At 32.0% G+C, this 11,533-nt stretch overlaps 1 protein-coding gene across 1 annotated transcript; it reads left to right on the plus strand.

The window, feature by feature from the left end:
- The first annotated feature begins 2,510 nt into the window (after positions 1 to 2,510).
- Positions 2,511 to 9,317, plus strand: LOC133322100 (succinate--CoA ligase [ADP/GDP-forming] subunit alpha, mitochondrial). Its single transcript, XM_061531165.1, has 5 exons — positions 2,511 to 2,631; positions 3,165 to 3,382; positions 4,130 to 4,360; positions 8,684 to 8,968; positions 9,042 to 9,317. The coding sequence occupies exons 1-5, from the start codon at positions 2,595 to 2,597 to the stop codon at positions 9,255 to 9,257; spliced, it is 987 nt and encodes a 328-aa protein (XP_061387149.1). The 5' UTR covers positions 2,511 to 2,594; the 3' UTR covers positions 9,258 to 9,317.
- Positions 9,318 to 11,533: the final 2,216 nt, after the last annotated feature.

Here is an 11,533-nt window from a genome sequence, read left to right on the forward strand (position 1 = left end):
ACAATTGAAACCCACTGGGTTAACGAAATCCGGTTAAATGTAAACGTACTGTAAAGTTAGCTGTGAAGCACATTTGAACTATTTCAAGAGTTTAAAAAGATTTTTAAGTAAATTATCCTATCAATTATAAATTGTGTTGTGTTTTGGCTGTGTTTTTTATTTAAAGGCGAAACAATTAGTTAATTCGAATAGTTCTGTAATTATTTTTTCGAATTTTGGGACGATTGTCTCTAGATTGTGGGTCACTGAATCCAAAAATTTGATTTGTATCTTTTTTTCTTATTAGGATAATCGACAGGATCAATTTTTTCGGCTGTGACCTTATGTTCACACTACCACTGCTCGGGAACACGTTTTTTAGATGGTTTATTGATCGTCGCGCTAGCTCAGCTCGGGTTAAACTTAAGTTTTCTCTATCAATTCGCTTACTGGCCGACCTTATATAGGCCTTGTTCGAAACAAAGTATTAGTGAAATCATATCAATCCTGTTCTGGTTGGTATTAAAAAGTTGACAGCAGGAGAAGACTAATAGTACGTTTACATTTAATCGGATTTCGTTGACCCAGTGGGTTTCAATTGTCAATTCCTTTGATTTTTTATTTCCCTTTATTTTGAATTATGTCTTTATAATAAAAAACGTTTAAAGTTCGGATGGTTTCCTGAAAAATTTATTTAAAACATCCAAGTTAGTTAAATTTGTAATTTAAAGATTATTATTTAATAAATCCATGATCCAATAGGTCGGGGTAAAATTCTTGTTAATCTGATAGTTTTTTCATTTTAATGATAACTACCATGGTATATTAATAGAAGGTAACAGCAAGTGTTAAGGGCTAAACAGAATGTTCGCGTTGAGCGTTTTTTGTTATCGCGTTAACGCACGCAAAAAGTTAATATATATTTAACTTCAAAGCGCAGCGCACATCAACTTCATGCGTTAGTGTTATCGTTTCCTTGTGGTTGTTGTATTTTCGATAACACAAAACGCAACGGATGGCTCAACGCGAGCATTCTGCTTAACCCTTTACGGTACAACAAACGATACAACAACCACATGGAAATTTGTTGTTGTAAGTTATACTAGTGTCAACGTCATTTGACAGAAAAATATAAACAAATTATATTTATTTTGAAAATGAAATATTTTCGAATCCGCAAAATAAAATTTCAAAAACATGAATGAAAATCTATCAAATTTATATTTCTATCGTTTCCACGTCTTGCTTATAATTGAGCCATTGCCACATACATATATGTGCAAAAGATATGAAAATTCTGGGAATTACGAGTTATTTCATGAAGAAAGATTTGCTTCCTCAAACTTTCCCAGCAGGCAGATTGAGTAAATTGAATACGGGAGGACATTTAATAAAGAACAATTTGGGGTTGTATGCCTTCCCAATTTTCCTGTTGGGTGATTTTTAAAAACATAATTTGTCAGATTCCTGTTGACAACAGTATTACGTTGGAATCAGATCAGCTGGGATTTGCTGTTACCTTTTATAATTGTACCCATGGTACAATTATAAAAGGTAACAGCAAATCCCAGCTGATTTGATTCCAAGTAATACACTTGTCAATATGAATTTGACAAATTATGTTTTTTAAAATCACCCAACAGGAAAATTGAGAACGCATACAATTTGTAATTGTTCTTTATTAAATGTGCTCCCGTATTCAATTTACTCAATCTGCCAGCTGGGAAAGTTTGAGGAAGCAAAACTTTCTTCATGGAATAACTCGCAATTCCCTGCACTATCATTTGTGTTACACATATAAGTGGCAATGGCTCAATTATAGGAAAGATGTGGAAGCGATAGAAATATAAATTTGATAGATTTTCATTCATGTTTTTCAATTTTTATTTTGAGGATTCGAAAATATTTCATTTTCAAAATAAAAATAATTTGATGATAATTTTTTTGTTTGTTTACATTTTTCTGTCAAATGAGTTGACACTAGTAGAACTTAAAACAACAAATTTCCATGTGGTTGTTGTATCGTTTTTTGTACAACAACACTTGCTGTTACCTTCTATTATTATACCATGAATTGTACCATGGATAACTACATTTCTAAAAGCCTTTATTTTTATTGTTCATTTAATTACTGCAGACCGATATTTGTTATCGTTTCACTGCTGGTTACTTTACAGATAATTCGAGGTGTATTATTTGTTTTAATAATAATAATAAAATTGTAATATTTTATGCTCTTATAAAAATTTACTTCACATTTATTCATTTCCATATATTTAATTAATAAAAGAATATATAATTTTCATGAAATTAATTATATTTATACCGACTAGTTTATATTTATACTATGACTACCCATTTATCGATAACTAACACTTGGTTACTCATTCATTCTCGCGCTCTCTCTCTATTTCGACCGATTGCTCATCTCTAGCAATTTTTGACATCTGTTTGCCAAAAAAAGTTGTTGGTTGCTGCTTCGCTATTTGACGACCGAACGAGGCAGAGAGGCGAAATTTACGACAGTAGAAAGAAGAAAAGAAAATTTGCATAACTTTTGCATACTTTTTTGGTAAAACAATATCTGAAATTACATTAATTTTGCAAAACAAATAATGGCTGCCAGCTCAAGAGTTTTGCTTAAAGTACGCGGTAAGTGTTAAGCAGGCAGGCAGTGTACAAAGAAATCGTGAATAAATTTGCAAAGAAAAAACCAATTATATAACGTCATAGATGAAATATTAGTGATAACATAACCGGTGGCAAAAATATGAAGTACATAATTATTTATGCCTTATGGAAGATAACAAAAGATGCTAATAGGAGTGTTAATTGTGTGGAAAGTGCTCAAAGTTTTGGGTATAAAGTCAGTATTCTGGCTCTAAGACATTGAAAGAAGAAAAAAAAACAAGTGGAATGTCAAATATTCAATGACCGTGATTTTTTTCTTAATTTTTTTCATTGCTCTTGTTTTTGTTGTTGTAATTGAGAGTCTGTGGGAATGCAAGCAAATTAATTGAAAGTGAATGTGTGTGTATTTTGTTGTTGTTTTACCCTAGACTAAAGCAGTGATTTATCCGAGGAAGAGAACAATTTATTTCTTTTTTTTTTTTTTTTGCAAATTTATTTTTCGTATTTAGAATTTTAATTAATGTGTTTTCTGTTTTGTGTTTCCTATATTACAGATGGACTTGTTGCCGCCGTCCGCCACAACTCCCAATACAATCAGACACGTGCCAACTTGATGTTGACCGGTGAATCTCGTGTCATTTGCCAAGGTTTTACCGGCAAGCAAGGTACCTTCCACAGTCAACAAGCCCTGGAATATGGCACCAAATTGGTTGGTGGTATTTCACCGAAAAAAGGCGGTACCACTCATTTGGGTTTGCCCGTCTTTGCCAGTGTAAGTTGCATTTTCATATTATAGCTTATAAATTACATTTATAATTTTTGTAGAATACAGAAGTAGTAGGTCAGCCACATGCACAGTGGCAGAAACATAAATATAAAATAGGGTAGGACATTTGGCCCGATTGTTGCTCATCATTATTGCCACTAGCAGTCTTTTCACTACATCCTGACTTGTAGCTATTCAGATTTCTTAAGGTCCCTTTTTTATACCATCCACCAAATTTGTTTGGTATAGGCTCCATATTACGATAGCCCCAATATTTTGAAGTAATAAGCCACATTTCAAGCAAATCGCCGATAATTGGATTCCAATTAGGTGGCAAATCTTCAACCCAAATATTATCAATATTGGTCCTCATATAGCGATACTTCCATTATTCGGCATTTAGCGAATTGGCTATAATTTAAAACTTAGGGTTATTATCTTCCTACCACAAATTTTCATTAGCTTTCCCGTATAAAGATATCTCCAATTTTCGATATTTTCAGACACACTTTTCAACCGAATTCGTTCTAATTTAATATGTTGGTTTTCTCATGGGAAATATTGGAATAAATATTTGAATTTTCATCACTTTTGATCCTGATTAAAAAAATATTTTTGTGGAATCTTCCCATTTGTAGAAATATTTTGACCCTTAAGACTAGTTTTGAACAAAAAAAAAAAAAAAACCAAAAATTTATTCGACATCAATTCCAAAATTTTATTTATTTTTCTCTCTCTAAATTTTTTTTACAGGTAGCTGAAGCCAAAAAGGCTACCGATCCTCATGCCACCGTTATTTATGTACCACCACCCGGTGCTGCTGCTGCCATTATGGAAGCCTTGGAAGCTGAAATTCCATTGATTGTGTGCATTACTGAAGGTGTACCACAACACGATATGGTTCGTGTTAAACACGCCTTGTTGACCCAAAACAAATCACGTTTGGTTGGTCCCAATTGTCCTGGTATTATCGCTCCCGAAAGAGTAAGTAGCTATCGAGACAAAGTACACATTATTTTCATTGCAAATCTCACATACAATCATATTTTTATTTATTGTTTTTGCAATCGCTTTTCAAAACTGATAACAACGTTGCTATTTAAAATTGTTATTGACTTCAGTTTTTATATTAAAAAAGTAGACGAAGAAAAAAGAGAAAACATATTTAACAACAACAAGCATCAGTAAATAAAAAACAAACAAATGAACACGGCATAGTATACACACATATAGACGAGAGACCTTTGCAAAAGCGGACAAAGTTCATTAATTGTTTTTCATTATCATTTTATGTGGATGATTTTTTTTTTTGTCTCTGATGTGCGATGTCTGGTCAGCATTTTGCCAGTAGTATTTCCATTGCCATTTTATTTGGCAGTTCTTCTTTATTTTTTTATTGATTATACTTTCCCTTCTATTTTATTTTCTTTATCGCAAAAATAAACCCGGTATGCGTAAACAAATTTTGGTTATGACGACATAGTTTTCAGCAAATACTGTATCACCATCCACATCATGATTATCAGCTGACTATTTGGCCTGTTTGTTCATATGACTCATCATTTATACTTTATTTCCATTTTGTTTATTTCCAAAAAAAGCCTCTTTAGTCAAAAACAAATTCACTTGGATACTAAAATTTAGTTTAAACTAAAAATTTACACATATGCATAACCTTATGGATATCAATTGTTGATTATCAATTATTAATATTTATTGTATTATCTCTTTCTCCCTGACGCGGTATTTTCAGATTGTTTATATATGATAACACATAGTGGACTTTGATCTCATACTCTCAATATAGTTGCTATTGCGGCGGCATGGCATCTGCTACAATTAAAAAAAAAAAAAAACAACTGGTCTGGCGAATAGTTTTATTTATTGGAATTGAATTTTGAAAATAACAAGACAACTAGTAAAGCAGGTGGTCGGTTTATTATTGAAAGTCGTAGACAATTTCGAATTTGTTTATATTTAATGAACATTTTCAAAATTGTCTAACCGGCCTAATAATCTACCGATATGAGAACTATGTTGTTGGTTAAATGAACAGCCTCAGACCTTTTTTGTTTAACCACATTTTTATTATTCTGACAGATAAAACATATGGCTCAGGTTTAAGACCCCAAGTATATCCGTTTCAGACTATTTGTAGTCATCTGGTGGGTTTGTGTGTCTCAATCTGAATCTGAAAAATATTGGAAGTTCGGTGCACCATCTACATAAAATCGGATGAGACTATATAGAAGTTATATCTAAATCTGAGCCAATTTTCACGAAACGTAGCACACATCACTTCTGGCGCAATTTAGTACACTATGCAAAATTTCGTGCAAATCAAAATGTATATAGGGACTTTGGTGCACCATTTAAATAAAATCGGACGAAACTATATATGGAAGGTATATCTAAATCTGAACCGATTTTCACGAAACTTAACACAGATCATTCTGTACTTAATTCAGTACGCTATGCCAAATTTTGGGCAAATCGAAAGATATATATAGGGACTTGGTGCACCATTTACATAAAATCGGATGAAACTATATATCGACTTTCACGAAATTTAGCATACATCACTTTAGACTTAATTCCGTACGCTGTGCTAAATTTCGAAAGATATTTAGGGACTTTGGTACACCATTTACCTTAAATCGGGCGAAGATATATATGGGAGCTATATCTAAATCTGAACCGATTTTCACGAAACTTGGCGCACATCACTCCAGGCGCAACTCAGTACGCTATGCGAAATATTGTGCAGATCGAAAGATATATAGGGACTTTGGTGCACCATTTACATAAAATCGGACGAAACTATATATGGGAGCTATATCTAAATCTGAACCGATTTTCACGAAGCTTAGCACACATGATTCTGCATTCAATTCAGTACCCTATGCCAAATTTCGTGCAAATCGAAAGATACAGTGGTGGTCACAGAATTAAAACATTTACTGTGGTAAACATTTTATGATCAGCCCTCGATTCGTTTGAAGTATTTTTGAAATTTTTTTAATTCAGAACACTTCGATATACTGCACTTAAGAGATTTAGTGTGATAATAGAAACTTTTTGCATGCAATTTTTCCATAAATAACGGTTTTTATGAAAATACATCGACTTTGAAGTGGCCATATAATTAAAACATTTTGTGGGATTTTTTACTTTACTGCATTTTTTGAAAATATTTTTAGAAAATCTCTTTAATTTAGTTAAATTATGTAAACTAAGCACCGATAAAATCATTTACAGATAAAAATGTTTGAAAAAAATCTGTAAAATCTGTCAAAATTGCCAACAATTTGTACAGTACAACTTATATTCAGAAAATCACCCTTATTATAGAAAATAAAGGTCCGAATGCACCAGAAATTGCTAGAATTTGTAGAAAACAATAAATAATTCTCAAAATAAATAAATATTTGAAATAAAAACTCAAAAAATGGGAATTAACCTAAATTAACGATGCAATTTCAATAGCCTTTACTGAAGAAGGCCGGAATATTTTTGCAGTATGTGAGAAAAAAATCGATTGATATTGGTATTTATTATATCAAATCGACTGTTCGAGTAGTACAGAATATATTTTATCAAAAAATATATCTGTCAGAATAGAACGAACAGAGATCAACGTCTAGGTTGACGAGTAAAAGTTTCTGGCACACAGCAGTATGTTTGATGGTCAACTCTCTTGACCCTTAAAATCTATTGAACATGACAATATTTTTCCAAAATAATATTTTTTGAATCGAATAACATCCACTTAATCTATTTTAGTATCATGGAAGTAAAAATTTTACAGTTTGACAAATATTTGAAGTCTTGTGTTGAACATCAAAAATGCTGCTGTGTGCCAGAAACTTTTACTCGTCAACCTAGGCGTTGATCTCTGTTCGTTCTGTTCTGACAGATATATTTTTTGATAAAATATATTCTGTACTACTCGAACAGTCGATTTGATATAATAAATACCAATATCAATCGAGTTTTTCTCACATACTGCAAAAATACTCCGGCCTTCTTCAGTAAAGGCTATTGAAATTGCATCGTTAATTTAGGTTAATTCCCATTTTTTTGAGTTTTCATTTCAAATATTTATTTATTTTGAGAATTATTTATTGTTTTCTACTAATTCTAGCAATTTCTGGAGCATTCGGACCTTTATTTTCTATAATAAGGGTGATTTTCTGAATATAAGTTGTACTGTACAAATTGTTGGCAATTTTGACAGATTTTACAGATTTTTTTCAAACATTTTTATCTGTAAATGATTTTATCGGTGCTTAGTTTACATAATTTAACTAAATTAATAAGATTTTCTAAAAATATTTTCAAAAAATGCAGTAAAGTAAAAAATCCCACACAATGTTTTAATTATATGGCCACTTCAAAGTCGATGTATTTTCATAAAAACCGTTATTTATGGAAAAATTGCATGCAAAAAGTTTCTATTATCACACTAAATCTCTTAAGTGCAGTATATCGAAGTGTTCTGAATTAAAAAAATTTCAAAAATACTTCAAACGAATCGAGGGCTGATCATAAAATGTTTACCACAGTAAATGTTTTAATTCTGTGACCACCACTGTATATTGGTACTTTGGTGTACCATTTACATAAAATCATACAAAAGTATACATGAGAGATATATCTAAATCTGAACCGATTTTCTCGAAACTTAACCCACGTCATTCTAGACTCAATTGAGTACACCGTGCCAAATTTCGTTCAACTCGAATGATATATAGGGACTTTGGTGCCCTATTTACCTTAAATCGGACGAAAAAATATATAGGAGCTATATCTAAATCTGAACCGATTTTCGCGAAACTTAGCACATATCGGATCATAACTGCGACTTCTACTTTGTTTATAATTTAAAATTAGCAGACGGACATGCATAAATCGACTCAGAAAGTGATTCTATGCATATTCTCAACAGGAACCATGTCTGTCTCGTAAAAAAATCGATCGTTTGAAATAAATATTAAAAATGTGCAAGTTATTGGAATACAAGATCCTGAATAGTCCTTGTAAAGTTTTTTTTTATTTTAACAAAATTATTATGTTTTGTCTATTTTATAAAACATTAGCAAATTTATTGCAAAGAACAAACACGTGGAAACCTTTAACAATTAATTAATTGTCCAAGGTCATAGCGAACACATTTTCATTCATACATTCTCATTATGATTGCCAACAACAACAAAACATTTCATTAACATTACAAAAAAAAATTGAAAAAAAAACAATTAGAATTGAATTTAATTTTATTTTGTCCCCCTCTCTCTCCCTTTGCAGTGCAAAATTGGCATTATGCCCGGTCACATTCACAAGCGTGGCAAGGTCGGTGTTGTCTCCCGTTCTGGTACCTTGACTTATGAAGCTGTCAATCAAACCACTGAAGTTGGTTTGGGCCAAACTTTGTGCGTCGGCATTGGTGGTGATCCCTTCAACGGTACCGATTTCATTGATTGCTTGGAAATCTTCCTCAAGGATCCCGATACCAAGGGTATTATTTTGATTGGTGAAATTGGTGGTGTTGCTGAGGAAAATGCTGCTGCCTATTTGTCACAATATAATACTGTGAGTTATTATTTTGTTTTGATATATTTTTGGAATATTTTATAAATGATTTTTCATTTTCTTTGTTATATAGGGTATCAAAGCCAAGCCTGTTGTCTCTTTCATTGCCGGTCTCTCTGCTCCTCCCGGCCGCAGAATGGGTCACGCTGGTGCCATTATCTCTGGCGGCAAGGGTGGTGCCGGTGACAAAATCAAGGCCTTGGAGAAGGCTGGTGTCATCGTTACCAGGAGTCCAGCTCAAATGGGCAAGGAATTGTTTAAGGAAATGAAACGTTTAGAATTAGCCTAGGATTTAATGCAACGCCAAGCGAAAAGTTGTATCTTGTAGTTATCACAAAAAAATAAAAACTACTCAAAACTACTTCTCTAGAAATCAACCACTCTCTACACTATCACTACTACGCGAAAAGTCAAAAGTTTAACTTAAAAGTTAATGTGTATTAAATAATAAACATTGTTATCATGGAATACAATTCGAACTTAAAACAGAAAATAAAATAAAAATGCAAAACCATAAACTCAACTACATAAAAAGAGATTTCCATTTTCCAAAAACAAAAACTCATCAACTGCCAATATTGCAAATAAACAAACTCACCTAGAACTAGCAACTACTGCTCATCAAAGTGCAATGTAAGGCCTCGTAAAGAATGATATTAATTAAAAATAACAAAATTCTCTTTTTAGATAAATATTTTTTTTTAATATTACAAAACAAAAAGTAAAAAAACAATTATATATGTGTTTTGTGAAATGAGTTTTCTTAACTCCTGCCGCCGTTATTTTTTGGGTGTTTTTGCACTTGTTGTTGTTTTATTATGTCGTTAAATTGCACGCACCGTTGTTGTGAATTTCGGAGATCAATCAATCATTCATTGATTTCCTTAAACTAAAGCACATTAGAGATGTATTTACCAACTGTATCGATGGAGAAGAAGAAACAAATCTAAAGTGGCAACTGAAATTTATTAAATAAAAATGCAAAACACAATAGTAAGAAATGCATATTTTTTGTGTGTATTTATTAAGACATAAACATTGCAATACTATAGAAAAAATATTACAAAGAAGAAAAATATGAATAATAATAATAAATATAAAGAAACTATGCAAAACTATCAATAGAATTATCAAGGGGTTTTATTTAATATTTCTTTCAAAAAGTGAGGAAAACAATTTAGAATATTCAGGAGGGGTTTTTTTTTGTTTAAGTCAACTCTAGGGGCTCCACTCGGTTCGCTTTGAAATTTACCGTAAGTAGTCCTCGTTGAGCTGATTACAGTGATATATATTTTATGTGGGGGGAATCTTGGTTGAAACGCCCGTTTTAATAATGCCACCAAAGCAATATGGGTATCATTTTAAAGGGTTTGGATAGTGCTTTAAAACTAAATAAAGAATTTATTTTTATAATCTATATAACATTAAGTAAAATTGAAAAAAAAGAAATATTTGGTTTCAAAGCCATGTATGCGCCTGGCCATAGGTGAAAGTCTAAAGTCGCGGCCGACTACTTAAAAACCATAAATTTGATTCTGAAATTGCTCCTAAAAAGGATTTGGATTGGATGTGCCTGTAAATAGGTGAAAGTTATAAGCCCTGGCCGAAGGCCGTCTACATAATAAACCCTTGAACTTGATTTTAAAATTGCCTGTTTGCGCCTGTCCATAGGTGAAAGTCTTAAGCCACAACCGAAGGCCGGCTACTTAAAGTGGATACAAGAGAATTCATGCCCGACTTGTTATGTTTGTTTTTTGGGAAAGTACTCGTTATAAGCTTTAAAATGGTACCCATATTGCCTTTGTGGCATTAGTAAAACGATCGTTTTAACCAAGAAACTCGGAACGATATCCATGGGTCACATCTGGACTTTCAAGTATTAAAAATTATAAAAATAAACTTTTTAAAAAATATAAAAAATCAGGCTCCTCTATAGATTATGCTAAATATGCTGTCGCAAGGTCTAAATATACGTCAGAGTCCCGAAAACTTTACAATCTTTATTTAAATAAGATTAAACTTAATTTCAAATCAAATCCTAAATCTTTTTTATGACTTTGTTAATATAAAAAGAAAAGCTACGTCAAAGCCCACTATCTTGAAATTCAATAATCAGACATTTGAGAAAAACTCTGAAATTTCAGAGTGCTTTGCAAATTTTTTCGCTACAACATATTCATATTCACCCTGTCCAAATAAAGGTACATATAGTTATAAATTATCGACGATAGATCAAATATCTATGCCTTTTTTACAAAATCAATATATTTCTAAAAATCTACGTAATTTAAGATCAATTAAAAGTCCAGGTCCGGATGGCATTCCTAGCATAATTCTAAAGTACTATTCAGATACATTAGCTATCCCTTTAACGCTATTGTTTAATTATCCCCTGAAATATAGTCATTTTCCGACCTTCTGGAAGAAATCCTATATAGTTCCTTTACATAAATCTGATAGCTTAACTAATGTCTCGAATTATAGAGGAATAGCTAAATTGAGTGCAATTCCAAAATTATTCGAAAAACTGATTACTGATGTAATTTCTCATAAAGTTCAGCCAAT

The sequence above is a fragment of the Musca vetustissima genome, unplaced genomic scaffold (genome assembly GCF_032173495.1).
Source record: "Musca vetustissima isolate MV318-11 ecotype Yass unplaced genomic scaffold, APGP_CSIRO_Mvet_v1 utg193413, whole genome shotgun sequence".
Classification (NCBI taxonomy): domain Eukaryota; kingdom Metazoa; phylum Arthropoda; class Insecta; order Diptera; family Muscidae; genus Musca; species Musca vetustissima.

Coding starts and splice junctions, on each gene's coding strand:
- LOC133322100 (XM_061531165.1), top strand. CDS start 2,595: ATGGCTGCCAGCTCAAGAGTTTTGCTTAAAGTACGCG. Junction 2,632..3,164: donor AGTTTTGCTTAAAGTACGCG/GTAAGTGTTAAG, acceptor CCTATATTACAG/ATGGACTTGTTGCCGCCGTC. Junction 3,383..4,129: donor GTTTGCCCGTCTTTGCCAGT/GTAAGTTGCATT, acceptor TTTTTTTTACAG/GTAGCTGAAGCCAAAAAGGC.